Consider the following 22,840-nt stretch of genomic DNA (forward strand, 5'->3'; position numbering starts at 1 on the left):
TCCTACAAGATTTTTTCCCCATGATTTTTGTCTGTGCAAGTTTTTATTTTTCATTTTTTTCTAGTTTCTAATAGATATTTTACCTCTTTAAATAACACATAAATTTATTTATCAAAAATTATTTTGAATTCACAACCAGATTTTTAAAAATAACAGTTTTGGGGAAAATCAAACAGGTGGTTGTGAGGTAAGTTTACAATAATCATTACAGAATAAATGCTGGTATTTCAGTATACTACTAATAATTTATTTTCACAAATATTGACACTAATTCATTGTGAGTGTGTAATATACACATTATGAATAGGCGCTACTGTAAGGTGGCAGGTCAGAAGTAGCAGTGTAAATCGCAGATGACATGCCGTTGGGAATAACTATTGATTTCATTGTATTGTTCCCATGCATCTGTTAATGGGACAAGAACCTGGCACAGTAGTTAGAAAATCTGCATGTATTTAACAGGCAAGTGCCAAATTACAATTATGGAGAAAAACACACTCCCCAGGGGAAATTGACTGGTTTAAAGTCAATTAAAAAAGATAAGGATCAGTGAGCAGGGGTAATAAAGTAAAGTGGCAAAATCAAGTTGTTAATAAAGTGTAAGAAGCTAGGAGGTGAAAGTCAATCAATTAGATTAAAAGAGGGTGATCAAGATCAACAATGCAGACAACAAAGGTAGTTGAATTCTATATAATAACTTAGTTCAAGTATCTATTAATATCCTTATATTAAAATTGACTTTTCATACTTGTGTAATCATTATTAAACAAGACATAAAATGACATAGCATTCTTTAATAGACATAGACTGTGACATGTACTTTGCATTACCTAACAGGCAAAAAAGAAATGTTTCCACCAAATTTTGCCAAAAATGACACATTTTGATCCCAAATGACACTATTATTACACTTCGCTTGTGAAATTGTGTCTATCAACATAAGTAATGTATTTTGTATTCCCTATGTGTGAAGTTTAAATACATTTTGTCATTGCATTGCCAAGAACAGGAAAAACTAGATTTCCTCTTATTTTTAGACCAAAAATGATATATTTTGACACAAAGAAATCCCTTAAATAGACTTTAATTGTAAAATCATCAACATATGTAATGTATTGTGTGTACTATATTTATGAAGTTTGAATGAAATTGGTTAATCCAATGTTAAGAACAGGCACAAATATTTACCCTATTTTTTTCAATGCCAGAAATAGTGTTGTGTTCAACCAACCTGACTATTTGAAATATTGGCAGGTGTCATCACAAACGAATAAAACAATGCATTTATAATGACACGCTTCTAGCCTTGTTTTTAGAACCTTGCTTTTGAATCTTATGTTGTTCAGGTGCTGTTGTAACATCACAGAGTATTAAAAGTAGTTATTATTGAACTTAATTCAACCCATGTAAGCTGTGCTACAAGAAGCCTGTGAATTTTAAAAGACTTTGATTGTGAGAGTGTGCCAATCAACATATGTAATGTATTTTGCATTACCTATATGGGAAGATTAAATGGATTTGGTTAATGTGTTTATATCTTTTTCACCCTATTTTTTGACCCCCGAAAAACACTGTTACTACACCTTGATTGTGAAACTATTAACCAATATATGTAAAGCATATTAACTACTGTAGAATACTTTATTTTCGCTTGGAATGGGATGATTCCGTGAAAATAAAATCTAGCGTATATACTTTTTTTCCTCTATTTCACATTAAACTGATCAAAAAATAGTGAAAATAAATTCCTTACAAAACACCCAAAAAGCCTTTTCAGCGAAAATTAATTCCAGCGAAAATATATGCTACCAACAATGGAGTATTACATTGTAGTAGCGTGTCTGTAGTTATTTAGTTGGAAGGAAGTTATTCAGTTGAAACAAAGGAAGAAAAAAATAACAAGATGCAAACATCTAGCCTACAACGTTATCAATGTCCAGTGCAATTCACATGACTAAAAGTGTTTAAAAGCAGTGTTTTTAATAGTTAGAACAGTCAAAAAAATTACAATAGCACAATTGGTCATCAGGTAGTCCTTCAGAGAAACATTGGTATGGCACATGTACCGTACTCCTATATATTCACCTATATCTAAGCTTTCAGATGATATATAGGTTGTTAGAGTAGCATGCTTAGTATCTTTTCGTGAATGTTTGAATCACAGATTAATTTTTAACTCATTTTACCCTATTGCTCCATAATAATATGCATCGCTTGACCTTAGAAAGGGTCGCTGAAGCAGAAAAATATCATTGAGGTGTGATGTAACAGAAAACTTTATGGCTATGAGTGATATATATTTCAATTGTCAGAAAAATAATTATACTAAAACATTAATATAAGTATAGTAAATATATTAACTGCATTGCAACAAGACTGTGCGTAGAGACTGCTAATAAATTGGAAATTAACATCAAAGATTCATCAACTTCTTAACGATGGAAGACTGTCTTAGTCTGATAATGTTGTTTTTGTAGTGAGGTAGGTATGACATTGTGGTTGTCAGGCAGCAACAGTAGTGGGATTGTCAACATCTATACTTGTGAAAAGCTGGGGGTCAAGTTATTAAATCTGGAGAGTTTGCCTCTCAGCAAGGTCTTATGACTTTGTAACACAGAATCCGGATGACAATAGTTGAATATCTACACAACAAAAGCATGCTGTAAGCTTTATTGAGTTACCAACTTTATCTAGTTCAACAACAACACCAGATTTTTAAATTCACAATGCCTATGTTTTCCTGAGCAACGATAAACTGAAAAGTAGCTATGGTTAAAAGACGGGACAATATTTAGTGGGACCATACACACACACGCACACAAGACGTGCACACTACGGGGGTGGATTCACTACAAAGGTCATAGCCTTACATCCATTGTGCCAATTAGTGGTGTAGTAATCTTCACAAAACAGAGCAAGACTTTAAGAAAAGCCTGAATAGAATGTGTTTAAACAGACATGAAGTCGCATTGAAGAACCAGCAACCATGTGAAATACCATATCAATTTAAACTAGACACGATAAAATGACAATTAGTGAAGCATACTTGAGTTAATATAACTGTCAGTATAAAACTAATAAGATGAGCTTCACTTACTTTTTTCTTACGTCGGAAAGAAAGCCTGTGCGATTTATGCTTATGGTGAGATTCAGCCTTAGAACCCTCTGCCCCCATCATTTAAAGTCAGGATAAACCCATTAAGTCTCGAGGAAGTTTATAGACGAAATAGCAGTACCCGAAATGTTTTTATTACAATCAAAAAAAGTGGGGAACAACTTGGTGTGGATGACAATTGATAGAATTGTTAAGCAGCAGTGAAAATTTGAATAACAATCTTAACTAGTTTTCCTTTAGCAATGTGATCAATACATTGTTGGTTTACAATTGGATTGAGTTAAAGGACAGGTTTTTTCATCAATCATGAGCTGACCTGTAAGATCTTCTCTTAGACTTCTTCTATTGTAAACGGAATGATAATAAAAAAGTGAAAACGTGGGTGCTTAAAACCATCCGATCATCAGAAAATGCATACAAACAAAGTCCTTGATTGCAATAAAAAGAACACATGCATCTTGCGAAGCGATTTTCAAGAATGCTGATTTGATTAAAGAAATTTTCGCTTCATTAGTGTCCATCTTAATATATGCTTCAGGCGATTCTATATTTACACATTAACTACAGTATAGAAACAAAGTTCAAATCATTGCTGTCCAATGACCGCAGCGTATCCAAGGATCTTTGCCTATTGAAATATTTTATGCCTTTCACGTCCCGTTATTGTCAATTGTGTCAGAGTACGCACAATGAGAAAATCAGACAGTACAAACCGGTTAAAGCACAATAAAATATCACACGATAAATTAAAATACTTTTCAAACAAGGCTAACTTAGCCGCTCAGTTTACCGTATGTAACTACCACATAGAGACCTATTTACATGAAAAATGATAAAATCTGTACATTAAGTTATGACAAAGAAAATACATTTCTAAATAAATAATAAAAATAAATACAACAAAGTTTGATTCAGGGATAAGACACTATAAAGCAATATTGAATTTATGCCACGTAAAAAGAAAAGTTGAATATGGAATGACAACAGACAGCAAGTACTGATTAGAACTACGTACCATGATACAACACATGGACTTAATAATCATGATAAAGTTGTTTTTTTCTAAATCTATATTAACAATGAAGACAAGAATACCTATTGTATTGAGTTTATTCTCATATTACAACAGGTTGTGAAAACAATTGTTATAGCATTCTTGTGTAACTATTGTCTAATGCATACACTATTTGAGTATAGTTTGGACAGGATCCAACAATATGACATACATTTATCGCTTGAACGATTACTTACTCTAGATAAGATGGTACACCAATCACAAATTTATCACCAGTTGTGAAATTAATATATGTGATTTTAATATTCTTTTCATGATTGTTTTATCTAATATGTCACAATAGTTATTTCTGTGGAAACAATTTTCAAGTGTTGCCACTTCCACAATAACATACATTTACTTTCCCTCTTTAAATTATGTCCGAGGCTTGTCAGCAATTGTAAACTTATGTACTAAAAATAAAGATTGTATCGACAGATATAAAAAAAATATTTTGGCGGGATTAATATTTGTGGGGAGATTTAAATATGTCTACTTTAGGTAAACATAATATCAAATGAAGTACTTTAAACTTGGCAATAACCCCCCAACTACATTTTATCAATATAGATTTAATGACCTTTGACATAGATTATCTTACCCTGAATGAATGAACTTTGACCTGAACATCTCTAGTACTATGATTTCAATGAAGGCAAGCTGAAAGGGGATCCCAGTCTACACATTATATACATGTAGGTCACAGTCTATTTATTTTACTCCATGGAATATTTAAGCAATAACCCCCGCCGAAGGCGGGTATACCACGAGATATTGCACAATTCACGACATATATGCACGAGCCGCGGCGGGACGCAGTGTATCATGTACGGCGACCGGCACAGCGACCTCAGTTCCAACATCTGACCTGGATACCTTTGGTATAACCAAAGTTTTGTGATAGTATGACTGACAAGTTTTGTCGTTGTTCTGGGGTAAGTTTGATGGTGTAAAATCGGATTTTCGCATCGTTTTTGTGACACGTACATGATATGCCTTGTCTCAACTCCGGCCGAAAGAATTTGCACGCCGTCACTCTAATACAGTGGTTGGTGTACACTCGGCACAAATCTGTAGCTTTCGAAATTACCTTCATCATCTCCTGTATTTATTTACATATAGTGGAGAATTACAATACCATATATCGTCGTCGAATCCTGCGTTGTCTCGTGTTTTTTGAAACAGATGGCAATTACCCGGGTGCACTGCAATTTTGTCAGCTGCCGCTACCGGACACCGGTTGTTATTGGTGGCATACATTTTTGCCTGTGACTCATAGTTTTTTGCATTTTTATGTCATTAAATCCCTCAATTATATCTTGTACTTAAAGATCATGTTTTCTTTGTTGGAAGTTCGCAATCCATCTCAAAGTAACAACACTGAGAACACAGCGTTCTGGCGTTCGTGTAGGCACCTCATGGTGTTGAGGGACGGTGGTTTAGGTTTGTGTGGCGAACGACAATCACCCAACGACCGACGCTCACAACTTGGATCCCACCATTAACAAAAAGCAATATTATAGTTATATAACTTTTCAGATGTTTTTAATTCAGTATTTTTTTAATATTCTTCCAAAATTCAACCACTATATTTCCCTAAAAATCAAATAATACCGGTTTTATGTATTTCCGTATTAAACCTGTAGTCAATTCATGTTCCAGGGCCACTTGGTTTAGCCGTGCATTATCAGCCAATATACCATGGATTGCATATGCAAATTTTGTGTTTGGACCAATCAAATTAATGGATTAACACCATCAATATACTGGTATAATATAATATGGGATAGAGACTCCTGTACTCCATATCCAGCATATATGGAAGACACATGGCTCCTCAGCAGTTTTAAAGATGGTAAAGATACTGTCAACCACAAACATATTATTTTATGTGTGGTTGCTATGGGCATGGGTATGGCTGCTAGAAACAGACCTATAATAGTCTACAAAATGGATGCATGTTCTATAAAGTATGAGGCATATTGGTCAAATGGTTATAAAGGAAATCTCAGGTGCTCAGCTGATTGCTATGGTCAGAGGTAGCGGAACAAAATTTTGTATGGAGGGGCGAGATCTGCTCACCCCTCATGCCAAAGGCGCAAGCTTACTAGGGGGATCCAGGGGCATACTCCCCCTTACAAATTTTGAAATCTAGACCCCTCTGCCCTGGCACTGATTTGCACTCAGCATACAGTGTGTTTACTTATTATGCAGATTAATTAACTAATATGCACACATTCAGGACCAAAATTAACCAGGTAATCAGTTCATTATTGCAATGCACCTATGTACTAAATTTCGTGAGATGTCAGGTAACATTTTGTTCAACATTTATCTGATATTTACCTAACAAGTCGTCTACCAAGAACCACGCCCCCCCCCCTCCCACCACCACCACATCACGCTAGAATCAGTTTAACAATAACAAGAGTATTTTATTTCTTCCAAATCATTGTTGTATTGCTAAGTATGTCAACTATTCAGTCCCCATGTGATCTGAAGGCTAACACACAACAATACTCACCTTTAATAATAACAGGGTAGTCTGGGAGTGTACGCTGCAGGGGGTTTAACCAGGGCATGACACCCAGCTACATTTATTAACATTTCTCTCACCCTGTTCTCTTTAATACAATGGTATCAGCATGTTACTTTTACACACATACACAAATAGTTGTAACTTCACAACAGAGATATTCAAATTTCATAACCATGAATATGCTAATGAGATCAATATGCAAATCTACACATTTGATGCTAAAGTATATCAACTATCCAATGCACAATGTTTTTATTTTGTTTACTTTAGAACATTTTCAGTCAATGTTCATTTTATTGATGATGACTAGACAAAATTAAAGTAATTCTTCAAAGTCAAAAAAGACAATAGCACCTTTGTTCTCCAGTGCAATGGACCAACATATTGTATTCCCTGTGTCACTTCGGATTAATATAGATTTAACACTCACATTTACATACTAACATCACCTAATTACACAGACATGCTCAAATATGAATAAGATAACATCTCAAATATATCACATATGCTCAGTTATTGAAGCCTGGCTATAAGACTATATCATACACCAATAAAATATCACATTTTATTCCACATTCAATTCTATGCATATCACCTACCTTGGCCTTTTCTAATTTCTGGTCGGTGGGAGTATCAACATCTTGATCCAAAGCATCAATCTCTCTTGCCATCCTCTGTAAAAACTCATCAACCTCATCACACAGCAAGTTGTATTTCTCTGTTTCTTCAAATTCATCCTTACGCTTTGTTGCTTGTTGATCTGCCAAGGCACCTAGTTGATCAAGCTTTTCACTGAAGCTCTCAAGTTCAGGGTCCGATGTGGATGTCAGAGTGTCATGTTTAGTTTTCAATTCGGAAACCACAGCTTGCTTGGAGTGAAGTTGTTTGGCAAGTTCCTAGTTAAGGTATAAAAATGATGTATAAAAAGAATGAAGGCAAGAAAATCAACATTGAGTTTACCATTCTTGTATAATTTTTAAAAGTTTGTGGGCTTCAGTTTGAATCTAATGTGCAATTCATATCATCATTGCAAACTGTAGAACAGTTTTATTTCCATCGAATTTAAATGTAATATTTCATAAATAGTTTTCAAGTATTGTTACGTATTATCTAGGATCTTTAATCCTGGATGCAATCCAAGGGTTTATGTATGTAATTATAGCACATTTTGATAGAATAAGAAAATTTAAGTGTTATGCACACCTGTGTTTAAGATGCAAATGAAACATGTGAAATAATAATAATATCCTACAAGCATATGGAAACTAAAACAACTGACAATCTTAAGTTCTTAAAAGCTCAGATATATACTAGTAATATTATATGGATGACTGAATAATCCCCAAAATAAAAAAATACATATTTAATTTATTGTTTCAAATCTAGTGTAGATATTGTACATTTGACACCAAGACATGATCAAAAAATTAAGAATGTAGGTGGCTAAATTGTATTCTTTCACTCAAAGTATTTAGAAAAGTACAATGCAGGTGGCAAATTAGCCTGCAGCCACCTATTAAGGAAAGTAGTATGGTTTCAATGTCATCTTAATTGCATAACATTCATCTACTGACCTTCCACTGTGACAATGGGCTGAACACAAACTGTACATACCTGTACTTCAGCAGCGTGTGACCGAGCTGTTGCTATGGTAACATCACCAGGTCGTTTCAATTCAGATTGTAAGGTACTTTCAATACTTTGTAACCAATACTTCATATCAGTCTTGGATTTCTCAAAATCTCTCCATTTTCTGATGATGTCTTTCAGTTTGTCTACTCTCAAATCAGCCTGCGAGGTGGAAATATGGTTGGTTTATAGCAACAAAAACAAATTCCAATTAGTTTATCAATCTACCAATAGAGGGCGCTATACAATTCATAGTGGAAGAAAGCAACTTCGAATGTTCATATTTTATTTTATAATTTCATCGCAAATAAATCAACCTGGATTGAGCATATCATAATAAACAAGCCGTGCATGGCACAGTCCCCGTTAGTTATCAAATTTAAGATATATAGTTTTGTTTATAGTAATATAGCTATAATTTAACATTAAAATGATTGACATTTGTATCTAATTGTCAAACAAGTACTTGTCCATATTGAGAGATATTGCTCTGAAACAGCATTCAAAATCAGCCATTTTGAATACATGTATATATATAACATGATGTATAACGAATATATAAAATATGAATATAATCAGTCAAAGCATTTATGAGATATGGCTCTAGAACCCCAATCATTAAAGCAAAATTGCCGTCAGTCAGCCATTTTGAATCCAAACTGAAAAATAAAATGACGTGCATCAGGAACCTGTCTAATGTATGTACCAAGTTTGAACGAAATCCATCCATAAATACCAGAAATGCTTGATATATGATGACTTTTTAGCACAAAAATGACCACCATTCGGGCATTTTGAATAGGATCGTCAAACCAATATATCTGTTTATCTATGACATGATGTATAATGAATATTTAAAATTTGAATATAATCAGTCAAAACAAGTTGGAGATATGGGTCTAGAAGCCCATTCATTAAAACAAAATGGCCGCCAGACAGCCATTTTGAATCCGATCTAAAAAATAAATGATGTGCATCAGGAACCTGTAATGTCTAATATATGTACCAAGTTTGAACAAAATCTATCCAGAAATGCTTGATATTTGATGATTTTTTAGCACAAAAATGGCCACCATTTGGCCATTTTGAATAGGATCGTCAAACCAATATATCTATCTATGACATCATGTATAATGAATATTTCAAATTTGAATATAATCAGTGAAAGCAAGTCAGAGATATGACACAAGAGCCACATTCATTAAAACAAAATGGCCGCCAGTCGGCCATTTTGAATCTTATCTGAAAAACAAAATTATTTGCATCAAGGTCCCATAACGTCGAATGTATATACCAAGTTTGAACAAAATCCATCTGTAAACAGCCGAGAAATGCTTGATTTTTAGGATTTTTTAGCACAAAAATGGCCACCCGTCGGCCATCTTGAATCAGATCGTGCAACAAAATGAAGTACATCAAGGTCCTATTAATGTCTAATGTATATACCAAGTTTAAACAAAATCCATCTGTAAATAGCCGAGAAATGCTTGATTTTGATGATTTTTAGCACAAAAATGGCCACCATTCGGCCATCTTGAATCAGATCGTGAAACAAATTGATGTGCATATGTATAATATCATGTATGATGTATGTGTGAAGTTTGATTGTGATTGGTCCAGGCATTTCTAAGATACAGGTCCGGACGCACGCACAGACGCACGCATGCACGCACACACGGAGGTCAAAACATAAGTCCCCGTTTTCGGACTGCGTCCGAACGGGGACTAATAAACAAGGTCATTGACTTTAAATTTAGACCTACCCTCTCAGAGACAGTAATAAGCCTGGTATTAACTTGATCAGAAAGCTGTGCAATGGTAACATCTTTGCTTTCTCTTCCATCTGTCACATCAGCATTACTTGCAGCACTTTCTATGATATTCCGATGAACTACACACTTATCCTGGATAACCTGAACAGTGAAAAATGCCAATCACTCATTCATCAATAAAAATATGATAACCAATCAAAGTATACATGCACTTACCATATAGATGTCCTTATTTTTATAAGATCGTTCTTTATGGCATGGTTCTTGTACATGTCACTTGTTTAGCATCAATCTGATTAAAATCTGATGTAGGTACAATGTATAGGCTCCAATTTTTTTGTTTTATATTTTTTATTGTTATTTTTGTTTACCGAGATACGATACATAAAAAAACTTAATAACGGCAAGTAAAACCAACAAATATTCATGAATAAACAAAAATAACAATAAAAAATGTATAAATTAAAAAATATAAAAATAAAAAAAAAAAAAATTGGAGTCTACACCTACATTTGATTTTAATCAGATCGGTTTAGCATTAGCGAATTGATGTCATACATAAACCTGAACTCATCGCAAAAAAAAAAAATAAATAAAGAAAAATAAATATGAAAACACAAGTTCTTACTTGATGTGACTGTAGTTGTTGCTGGGCATTGGCTAGGTCTGCAGTGCTTACTTCGTCATTGTCACCAAGGAAATCATTGGTGCCATCCAACCATAACTTACACTCCTGTAGGGCATCTTGATAGGCTTTGTGTTTATGCAACGACTCTTCAAGTTTTCTCTGTATCTGTTTAGCTGTGTTACTCACAGCGTCATAACTCTCTCTCAAACTACCTAACTGCGACTCAACTTGCTTGGCAAGTTTGGGAGAGCCTTGATTGATATCAAGCAGATGCTTTCCTTTAGCACTGATAGCTTCCAGTCGGGTGTTGACATCGCTGAGCTCTCGCATCAATGCCTACAAGTAAGAGCCAGTAAGTACGTGCAAATTGGCGATACAGGTGTTATTGTGCATGCAAAGACTAATAAAGTAATAAATACAGGGTGTTGTTATAAGGCCATGCTAGGCCTTGTTGGCACTGTGGAATCCCCACCTTCACCATTCAGTGCTGATATAACCCACCGCAAAGCAAACCCCATGCAGCAAACCAAGAGAACAGGTGGCACAAACACATGTTTTAACACAATAGATACCCAGCATGCATTGCTAGCATGTGCACATGTCACTGCAACGTGAGAGTAAAAAGTCAAGCAGAAATCCACCTGCGACCCTATACCAAGGTGAGAAATGCAGTGAAATGCCAAAATAGTTGAGTCCTCTGTAAACTGTCAGTGAAGAAGTATCTCCTTCAAATCAACCAATTGTACCCTGTTACTTAGCAACAGAGCTACAATGTACCCCTCTAAGATCGACAATGAGATAGAGTGAGAGTAGCCATCTCTCACAAAGGAAAAACAAATAAAGGGAGAAAAACACACAGCATAGTAGAAAACATGAAACCAGCAGGATTAACAATACAATTAAAATTAAGGTGGAAAAACACACAGCAGTTTTATCACACACATTATTATACATGCATTTTACTATGTAGATTGCAAACCTGGTGTTGTTCTAGCTGTTCTTGAGTTGTCTCCATACTCTCATCTTGTAGTACATTCTGAGTTGTCAGTCTATGTGAAATGTTCAGCAGAGCCTTCTCTTCTTCTTGCAAAGCATTGTGGTACTGTTGGTGTTCTGAGACGCCTTTTTCAAGATGTTTCAGAAGTTCCTATTGAAAATACACAACACCCAAATGATAAAGAAAAATTCAACTCATCTGGAGTAAATTTAGGTGTTGTAGATGATTTATTTTAAACACAAATAATGTCTACCCGGTACTTGTAATTTATTGAACATCAAAATTATTTTTTTTTCTATTTGATTGTAGGCGTTTCCTCTATAAATAATCATGGTATTACTTACCTGAGCTCTGATATTTACAGACTGGTTTCTAGCGGTCAGTGTTGTCATATGACTTCTAATATCTGTATCACCAACATTACTTTCTAAAATTTCTTTGGTTTTTAAATTTAAACTCTCAATGGTGGGCTGGTGGGCAATGACATCTTCATACACAGCCTGAGGTGTGGATGGAAACATTTATTTATCACAAGTAGTCACATACTGAAGCATATTTCAATAGTGACTATAAAAACAAAGAAAACAATTAAGATAGCATATTCTTACTAAATATTTGCAACAAAGTTCACACACAATAACTTGTTTAGCATTGAATAAATTATGTAATTAATTGGTACAGATTTGGACTAGTCTGTGGTCTGTAGATTGTCCTAAAACAGCAATATACAGACAATCTGATGCACACACGGTAAAACTCACAGAGTACCATTATGTGCAATGAACATGGCAGCCCAAAACTTCATTCTTCTGCAGTAATTTGAAATTTATTTTTGATGATTCCATTATTTTTGACGATTTTACAATTGCAATTCACAAGCCAAGGTTCATTCACTCATTCATTATTTATTTAAATTTGATGTGAGTTGTTACAGGAACGCTGATTGCTGGATCATTCTCCTTGGCATGCCCAATCAAATCATTCAACTTAATAGAGGTTGAATACAGCTTTTCCTAAACACAATTATACATGAGTTCGTTAGGATAGCCACAGATGGGCGGCTTCAGCAAATTCAACTGAATCGGGTAAAAATAAATTGCAATTGAAAAAAAGTATCCTTACAGTAAATGACGTTTTTTGTGACATAATATACACAAAGGACTGAATAAAAATAATTTAATTCTTCACTATGCCCTACCTTGTATTTTTCCAACTGAGTTCTCTTCTCAGAGAGTTCTGTTTTAATATCGGGCTCAGATTCCAGGAACTTCTCCTTTTCAGCTAGCCATTTGAAAATACCTGCAAAGTTGTCTTCAAAATCAGTCCACTGTTGAAGACTGTGCTCCAAATTGCTCATTGTGCTGCGTAGGTTTGCAGCATAGTCATCCCAGTTGTGTTGGAGTGCTTGTAATTCGGATTCAATAATCTCTCTGCCAAGTTCAGAAGTCTGAGGCATGATCTGATGGCCGAGAGTCACTGTGCTTTTGATCTTTGCATCACCTTCTTTATTCATAATACACAGTGCCTATGAAACAAAAAAATAGTGTTATGGTAAGTTTCATCGCCAGCAATGTTACTTTTCAAATAAAATATGGATATGATGACACAAGAAACTGATAATGCTTTTAAGAAACATGGCAATATTATACAGACTTTTTTTGTTAAAGTTCACACAAGTTGACAATGAAATTGGTAAAAATATTTCTCAATTACTAACCTGGAAGATAATTTCATATAAACATACAGTGACAATCCTATTAAATCTGGCATCACCAGGCAAAGATTTTTAAGTGCTTTTTTGATATTTTATAGTAGTGAGAATTTCACTGGAGATTTTAAGGGTGGAATTAAAATTAGTTCTTGCAAATGCTTCAAATTATACAACCATAAAATAGTTACCTGGACGTTTTCTAGTTTCTCTTGAATAGTTGCTCTATCTCCAGATATCTCCTGGCATTCTTCCAGTCTTTGCTTGGCTTGTTCTAACCACACATGGCAATCTTCAAGTGTGTTCTTATATTTCTGGTGGTCTGCCACGCCCTTCTCTAGACGCAATAACACATCCTATATAACAGTAAACAATAATCACTTTAATATGTAATGACAACAAAAAGCTGTTAAATAATATAATAAATATAAATAAATAAAAAAAAAAATGGCTTTTAAAATAACAACCAATCGGGAGGTTATTAAAATTTTATATAGTTACTGTAGAATACTTTATTTTCGCTTGGAATTTATTTTCACTATTTTTGCTGAAGGGATGATACCGTGAAAATAAAATCCAGTGAATATACTTTTTTCCCTATATTTCACATTCAACTCATCAAAAATCTGTGAAAATAAATTCCATAAAGAACGTCCAAAAAGCCTTTTCAGCGAAAATAAAGTATTCCACAGTATTATTAAATTTTGAACAAAACGTATAGAAAAAAATAACAATACAACTTTATCAATATAAAGTAAATTTATAATTAAATATGAAATATACCTGGGCTGTATTAATAAGGAATTGATATCTTGTACGGAGTTCAGACATGTGACTTGTAACACTCTCATCTCCAGAGCTACTTTCTAACACATCCTGTGCTCTTTCATTTGTGGTTTGGATAACCAAATGATGGCTTTTAATATCCTCATCCAATATCTACAAAACACAAACATTCTTATGTTAGCACAGTTTATAACACATGTACCCATTATATGTGGGTAAAACATTTCAGTCTATTTTTGTACCAATACTTGAAACAATTGTTGAAGCAAATATCATAGTGTAGGCCCGGGCATCCAGTTTAACAGTTAATTTACAAAAGAAAGATGATTTTCATCAAAAAAAATATCACAGTTTTGAATTTTAAAATTAGTGCAATATGGTCACTAGTAATTGGACAAGCAACCTGAGGAGACATCATGTAGTTGAATGCCTCACTTCCAGGTCCTGAAGTCTAGTATATTGTTTTCCTGGAGACAGAAAACTGCTTCTAGCATACAATTTTCATATTAAACAGCACCAGTTCCCTTGTCAATCGTTTATCTAATAGAGCTATATCGCCGCATTACCTTTGACTAAGTTGAAGCGAGTAAAACTGCTATTTCACCTTCACTTCATCCACATACACTGAAACATAACTGTCATAACTGTTTCCACTCACCCTATACTCCTTGAGTTGTTGCCTCTTTTCTGTCAAATCCTTCTTCAATTCTGGTTCATCTTTCAATGTTTTTTCCATTTCACTCAACCATTTCAGTAAGTCATCGTAAATATCTTCATACTGGTTCCACTTGTCAATACACTGTTGCATATTCCTGACAGCTTCCAGAATCTGTTCCATCAGATTGTCAAAGTCTTGCTTGGATGCCTCTAACTGTTTACTGATATTCTGCTTGCCACTAGCTGACGTAAGAGGCAGTACTCTCTCACCACAGTCATAGGCTGTCCTCAGCTTGGCTTCACCCTGGGACTTGTTTGATAAAAGCTCCTGAAATATAAAACAGTATTTAATAATTTTGTACAGACATTAATTTCCTTTCTACAATGTACCAAAAATATATCTAAAAAACGATACCAATGATATAAAATAACTGTAAAATACTTTATTTTAGCTGGAATTAATTTTCGCTGAAAAGTGTTTTTGGGTGTTTTGTATGGAATTTATTTTCACTGATTTCTGTTGAGTTGAATGTGAAATATATTTCACTGAATCATTCCTTCAGCGAAAATAGTGAAAATTAATTCCAAGTGAAAATAAAGTATTTCACAGTAGTACACAGCTCCCTCTAGAGGTATAAACATGTATATTGTATTTCTTTCCACACACAGTGTATCCTCGGGGGCGGACATCCGGGCATTTTCACCGCCTGGCAACCCGCGGCGGTGAAAACAAAGGCCCAAAACTCACAGAAAATGATACTTTGGGATGATTGTTGAGAGTCCCCTGAACAGTGTAACAAGATTAGCCCTACGTGTGTAACATATATAAATTTGGTTGTTCGGGATTACTTCAAAGTTGAGTTTGTGTTGTTTTCTTGAATTTTCACCGGCTCCACCGGCGTTCCACAGCAGCGCTCACAGAGCCCATAGAAATGCATGTACAGTGGTGCGCGTCGTAGCAATGTGGAACGTCTTGTAACGTAGCTCCGCCCCCGAGGATAACCATAAACACCAAATACATCAGAAATAAACAATACTAAAAATATTTCTTTGATTTTCTGCTGTTAAGATCAGTACATATATGTATGTTATTAGAAATAAAAAAAAAAACATCATAAGAATTCAAATATTGTTTTTCAAAATAATTATTGACTTTGAGGTTACCTGTAATTGTTTATGCCTTGCGTCCAGCATTGGTTTTCCACCACCAGCATCTGAATGCACAGTCAACGTGTGTCTTGTTTTATTCACCCAATCTGTAATGGCCTGCAAAGCATTGTAGTACTGTTGGTGGTCCCTCACAGCCTGCTCAATCCTTCTAACAACATCCTAGTACAATAAAACAAATAAAATGAAATGTATCTTTCATAATGACGCTCCAATAAAAATTTTCCAAAAAAAAAATTCAAACATTATTTGTGTGTACAGAACAATATTAATATACACATGACCGGCATGTTGTCATGTAATTATTATCATAAACAAGTTAATAAATCAATGTTATCTCCAATCAAATTGTCTAGAGTGACTGTGATTGTTGATTTGAAGTTATTTTTTCTCACCTTCAGAGTCGCAGCCATTGCTTCATGCCTGGTTCTTAGCGCCGTGGCATGGCTACTAACGGATCTGTCTCCTGTTAATTCCATCAACTGGTGTGCCTGTTCGTCTAGACTTTCTAACGATGTCTGGTAGGCTTGCACTTCTTGTTGGAGAGTCTATGGTGGTTAAAAAGTATGTTAATTGAGTCAATCTCGGAGGGTGATATTTTCAACACTAAATCCATATGAACATAATATTCATAAATTGGTCAGCAGTTGTTGTGAGCTTTGTATAGATTAGTTTGTTTAGGTCAAATCTCTACATGGCCCATCTTTGCGGGTAAGTTGTGGTCATCCTGTGGTAATTAACTACTCATTGACACAGGGATGGATTTTATATGAGCACCAAGAACAGGATCAAACAGTTTTATATCCATCTGACTGGTGGCTATGTTTCCAGTACTTTTTATTAAAGTGATCAGGGGGCATCCCAAAACAATCTCTCTAATACTGGGTGGAGACGCTAACCAGTACATTACATACCACATGGTTTCAATTTGCTGTCAGTGAAAATGTAAATATACAATACCTGATATTTATCAAGCTGTGCTTTCTTTTCACCAAGTTCATTTTTAGGCTGAGGGTCCATCTGTAGAGTCTCCTCTGTGTCTTTCAGCCATGTTGATATTTCCTTACAGCTGTCTTCGTATTGATGCCATTTCTGTACACAATTCTCCAGTTGTCCCTTGGCTTCATTGATCTCAGTAATAAAATTCTGCCAGTCTTCCTTCATATTCTGTAGCTCTGTGGTGATTCTCTCTTTACCAGGGTCTGCGGTGTGAGGGAGTGCTCGCTCACCTTTGGTGGTTAATGAGTGTAGTAGACTTTGTCCTCTTTGCCGACTTGATACAAGCTCCTAAAAAGAAAACCAATTGTTATCATCTCATTTAAATTTTCATAGTTAATAAAAAAAATCTGTAAACTGTTTTACATGTGACATGACATACTTAACAACAAATTGAATAACAAAATGAATTTTTCATAATATTCCACAGCTAGTGAATCCTACTATATTGATAATAAATAATCTTACCCTTGATTTGTGTAATCTGGCCTCCAGACTAGCTTTATCTCCAGTGCTGTCTCGGCATGCGATGGTAGCTTTCATAGCCGGTGTCATCCAATTACGGAACTCCTTTACGGCGTCGCTGTAAATCTGGTGGTCTAAAGCATTCTGTTCACATTTACGCACAAGTTCCTGAAATGAACAAATAAAATCAATTTTCTATGAACAAAACAGTCAAATATTATGATAGAGAATCATACTACAGACTGGAGCAGGCAAAATATTGTAATCAGAAGACACTCCAACAGAAAAATTAAATTAAAGTGAAAGTCAAGGCTAACAACATAATACTCCTCGATGGAAGAGCTCGACAAATGTAAGAACATGCAGTTTACAGTTTTTTTATATCACTTCTCATTCTCTAGATATTCAATTTTTCAACATTTTATGTAGACCGCCATCTTGATTCTTCAGCAAAGGATTGTGGGTAAAGTATGACATCATAGAGTCTGTTGTCAGAAATTGAGAAAATGATTTCATCTATAACTTCAAAAGTTGAACTTTAAATTGGCTGAAAGTTTAGAACAGGGTAGCATACATGTACTGGTGCCAAACATGCTTATAAAATAGTTGTCATGGAAACAGAACTGAAAATATTTATTTTTATGTTTATCTACCAAATGCTCAAATTTCCTTATATTGTATACAATTTACCGATGTGAGTAGGTTATATAGGTGTCATATTACTTGTTGATCATAAAAAGTGGACAAAAAAGTGTCATTCTATATTTTACAACGAAAATAACGATTTTTATTTTTTTAAAGTTTTTGGCAATATCTTTACTTCATGTGTATTTGTAACATTCTAATTTACATTACTATAATCATATACAAGATTTATATGCATAACGAAAATTTGAACTAATTCGCATCAGTAATTCCCATGTTATAGATGAAATCATTCTCTCAATTTCTTACAACAGACTCTGTGATGTCATACTTTACCCATGATCCTTTGCTTGAGAATCAAGATGGCTGACAACATAATACTGATGAAATGTTGAATATCTAGAGAATGAAAAGTGATATAAAAAAACTGTAAATTGCATTCTCCTACATTTGTGGAGCTTTTTCTTGGGGGTCATTGTGTTGTTTGGCTTGACTTTCCCTTTAAGTAACACCTACCTTAGCATTCAAGACCAAGGTTTGATATCTAGTAGTTAGTCTACTAGCGTCACTACCAACAGTTAAAGTACCAGTATTTTTCTCCATGATTTGTTGTGCTTCATCATCAATATCATCAACAACAGGCTGTTGAGCAAGGATCTCTTCATAAATTGTCTGGAAAAAAAAGCAAAAAAAAGTTTTAAAATTCAAAAGTTGTCCATCAAAAATAAAGTACCGGTAATTACATAAAGCAATCATTTCTATGAACAAAATCACATTTAAAATTTCTTTATTTTAAAAAAGCAACCACACCTAAAAATAATTCTGAGAACTTACCCTGTATTTATCTGCATGTACTTTCTTCTCAATGAGAGCTGGCTGAAGTTCATCACCGCCTTTCAGTGAATCTTCTGTCTCTGTCATCCAAACAACCAACTGACTATAGTTATCCTCATAGTTACCCCACTGATACACACAATCTTGTAAACTTGCCTTCGCTTCAGTCAAATTCTTTATTAGATTTTCCCATTCTTGCTTTGCAATCTGCAACTGTAGTTTAATGGATTCTTTTCCAGCGATTGCCGTGTTGGGGATTACCTTCTCCCCTTTATCTGTTACTGTGTTCAGTTTAGACTGACCTTGTTGTTTGGCAGCTAGTAGATCCTGTACACAGAAAAAAAGAACACAAAATGTGAACCCAATTTACAATTGGAATAAAACCATTGTAAGTAACATATTTCTTCAAGAGAGACAGTACTTTCAAAATTGAGGCAATGACATTACCTCTATTTGATGGAGTTTGTTTCTGATGCTTTCCTTGTCACCTGTAGGTTCAGAACAATTCATTGCTTTTTGTTTAGCATTGTTTAGCCATGCCATGAAGTCCTGCATGCTATCTTGATACTGCTGATGTTCAGATACATCCTTATCAATCTTCTTTACAGCATCCTGTCAAATAAACAATATTTCAGTGTTTAATACCCTTCAGTGTCCTGTTTGTATTAACCCATATAAAGCATGAGAAAATATACTATAAGCTGCTTAATTTTCACAAGCCAGGGAAAGTAACAAAATTTTACTTGATGGGTTTCATGAGATGACACGTCTTTTGTGAAATGTCTAAATGTAGTCATTCTGAACAAATCTCGAATATTTTTGGTGGCAATTTACACTAATATTACTACATATAAAAAAATAGAGGAGAAAATGTCATTTATCCGGGACAACATGAGTAAAGTAGCCTTAATTTTTGTAAATTTTTCCTGCACTCTGTAAGTCAAGAAAAATAGCAAAGTTTTTTGCAGCAGTGAACATTTCATCAGGATTGATTGAGGTGAAATTAAATGGTTTGTATGGTTTTGTTGAGTAAAATCTGAGGTTTCATATGATCATCATATAAGAAAGATTAGACCCATTTCTAGGGTCTATGATACAATCAGAATGTATAATATTTCACACACTTCAATTTATATTACAAACTACACAACTGTATTTGATTGAAATAACGACTCTTACCTTAGACAGGGAAACCAATTGTTGATATTGACTTGAGAGTTCAGCGACGTGACTAGCAACAGCAACACTCTCAGTGCTCTTATCAAGTATCTGCTGGGCTTTAGCCGTGACCATGTCAATATCAGAGTTGTGCAGAAGAATATCTTGCTGCATACTCTGTTGAATAGAAGTAATACTGGTTATTATTATACATCCACAGTGTGATGTAATTTTGCAGTATTGCATGGGGTATCTGCTCCCTATTTTACTAGAAAATGTGAATTCTATATAAACGGGAAGATTAGTTCCCAAGTTGGGAAACATGTGCAAAATTCAGTTCACAGAAACAATTTTAATACTCTCATTTTCAGCACCTTGCCTAGTTCTGTGCAATATACATGTACACCAAGTAGTTTGAACTGAGAAATATAACTATAGATTATTACAATGAAACAGCAAAGTATGCACAACTAATATCATTCATGTATTGGCATTCAAATAATAATTATTGTACCTTGAATCTGTCAAGTTGTGATCTCTTATCCAACAGTCCTGATTTGACTTCTGATGAAGAGTGTAATACTTCTTGTGTTTCATTCAACCACTTTGCTAGTTGATCATGGATGTCATCATATCCTTTCCACTCATACAGACTCTGTTCTAGACTGTGTTTTGATTCATTCATGTTTCTAACTAACTTGTCATATTCATTTTGTAATTCTTGTAGTTGTTTCTTGATGTCTTCTTGACCAGGTTCTGCAGTCTGTGGTAGGATTCGTTCTCCCCTGCTCACTGTGGTGTTCAGTAGAGTCTGACCCTTGTGTTTATGTGGGATCAGCTCCTAGAAGGTGAAATGTAAAGAAGATTCATTGGACTATATTTGAAAGTATGCATATGAGCCTTAAGTACATGCACAATGTGATGTGTGCTTGATATCTGAAAAAATTCTCCACTACGCAAAAAAGTATTTCAAAATCATAACTATTATTTTAATTTTCACAGATACAGTGAACAAAATATCCAGAATAAATGTGAAGGCAAAGAGATTCTAATGCGAAAACAACCCCATCTAAATTATTACCTGTAATCTGTGTAGATTGGATTCCATGGTATCTTTATCACCAGCAACTTCTGTACAGCGAGCAAGTGTGGCTTTGGTGGCATTCAGCCATAGTACAAAGTCCTGGGCGGCATCAAGATATTGTTGATGTTCCAATACATTGGTCTCTGCCTTTCTCAGAAATTCCTATAAGAAAACCCCCAAGATACGAATAGAATTTCAAAATGTCAGTATTAATCACAATAATGCACTAATTAGGGGAATGGAAATTATCTTGTGAAAGAGGAGGCTGGTGTTATACATAATATGATATTTAATGGCAAATCTGAGTGTTCAGATGCATGTCACTCATAGTAGACCTGAGATTTCATCGGGGCTTCAACAATTATCGACATCAGCCATGCAGAACAAAGCTGATTGTTGATTTCAGCTTAGTCCTGAGAACGGCAGGTCTCCAACTAAATAAACGCTGCTCGGACTGATAAATATGATATATAGAAGATAATATTTGGTAATCGTAGTCCTAAATAACTATTAAAAATAGCTAGACGTTTTGATAAAGAGCCATTTTTTTTTTTTTTTTTTTTTTTTTATAAATATTTTTTGTGCCAGGCGACAGTTCCGGACATTGAATGTCACTGTTGTCTCTGACTTTTTTTTGTATGTGCAAATTGCAAGTGCTGACACATAGTGCATCTTTGCCACAGAAGTCATATTCATGTTTGGGACTACATGACAGGGATGCGCGGCCGTCTTCCTATCAAATGGCGCTATCCTGGCATCAATCAGGCTCGGTCGAACACAAGCACCTGCGGACCTTAACCAAAGTTTCCCCAAAGTCGCATTCATTTAATAGTGAATGAATGTCGGCCAGTGGAATTGACCTTCCCATTGTGTCTGTGGCACACTCACCCAGGGTAGGGGTTGACCTTTTTGATGTTCAGCCTGAGGTAGGATTTGAACTTGGGTCTACCGATCATGAGTCTGATGCGACAACCACTATGCTACCAGTGACCGGTTTATTTTTAATAGTTATTTAGGACTACAATTACCAAATATTATCTTCTATAGGTCTCCAACTAGAACTTTGCTCAACCTTAATTGTTGGGACTTGATACACATGTAAAAAGTGCTGAATACTTACGTTAGCATCCATAAGTGATTTCTGATACTGAGTTGTTATCTTGGTGGCATCACTGCCAACACTGACATGACCAACGTTAGTGTCAAGAATCTGACGAGCTTTATTATTCAGAGCATCAATGTCCCCTTGATGAGTAATGATCTCATCATGCACAGCCTATGGTGGGAGAGAGAGAGAGAGAGAAAGAAATATAGCATTCCATATTGGCAGCTAGCAACATGCATTACTTTAAGCATCACCGGGTAACATGCATGGATAATGATGGTCAGTATGTCCCATTTTAGAATAAGTACTACACTCATCTCTCTTAGAGGTCGATTTGTTAAATCCTTTGAGTACTGTAGATAAGCCTAGTAATTATAAAACTCAATGATATGATGACCAAGTACAGTTCATTTGATAAATTCAGATGGTTTATTACCACAGTGAAGACTAGAGAAACGTGTGTTAATTGGTAAAACGTATTGTGATCATATCTTATAGTTA

General features: G+C 34.8%; 1 protein-coding gene across 1 annotated transcript in view; it reads right to left on the reverse strand.

Annotated features, from left to right (window-relative positions):
• The window catches only part of LOC100367791 (nesprin-1-like), a 157,857-nt gene that overhangs the window by 84,334 nt on the left and 50,683 nt on the right, over positions 1–22,840 (reverse strand). Inside the window, exons 53-73 of the mRNA XM_085505423.1 lie at positions 22,355–22,510; positions 21,232–21,396; positions 20,665–20,991; positions 20,172–20,327; positions 19,440–19,604; positions 18,993–19,319; positions 18,675–18,830; positions 17,517–17,681; positions 17,013–17,339; positions 16,448–16,600; positions 16,050–16,214; positions 14,887–15,213; positions 14,226–14,381; positions 13,634–13,798; positions 12,933–13,259; positions 12,079–12,234; positions 11,717–11,884; positions 10,738–11,073; positions 10,101–10,250; positions 8,323–8,499; positions 7,308–7,604 (exon numbers count right to left, since the gene is read on the reverse strand). Coding sequence (XP_085361549.1) covers positions 7,308–7,604; positions 8,323–8,499; positions 10,101–10,250; positions 10,738–11,073; positions 11,717–11,884; positions 12,079–12,234; positions 12,933–13,259; positions 13,634–13,798; positions 14,226–14,381; positions 14,887–15,213; positions 16,050–16,214; positions 16,448–16,600; positions 17,013–17,339; positions 17,517–17,681; positions 18,675–18,830; positions 18,993–19,319; positions 19,440–19,604; positions 20,172–20,327; positions 20,665–20,991; positions 21,232–21,396; positions 22,355–22,510 — 4,521 coding nt within the window. The remainder of the gene's footprint in view (positions 1–7,307; positions 7,605–8,322; positions 8,500–10,100; positions 10,251–10,737; positions 11,074–11,716; positions 11,885–12,078; positions 12,235–12,932; positions 13,260–13,633; positions 13,799–14,225; positions 14,382–14,886; positions 15,214–16,049; positions 16,215–16,447; positions 16,601–17,012; positions 17,340–17,516; positions 17,682–18,674; positions 18,831–18,992; positions 19,320–19,439; positions 19,605–20,171; positions 20,328–20,664; positions 20,992–21,231; positions 21,397–22,354; positions 22,511–22,840) is intronic.

This window comes from Saccoglossus kowalevskii, chromosome 2 (genome assembly GCF_978046115.1).
Source record: "Saccoglossus kowalevskii chromosome 2, keSacKowa6.1, whole genome shotgun sequence".
In the NCBI taxonomy this organism is placed as follows: Eukaryota; Metazoa; Hemichordata; class Enteropneusta; family Harrimaniidae; genus Saccoglossus; species Saccoglossus kowalevskii.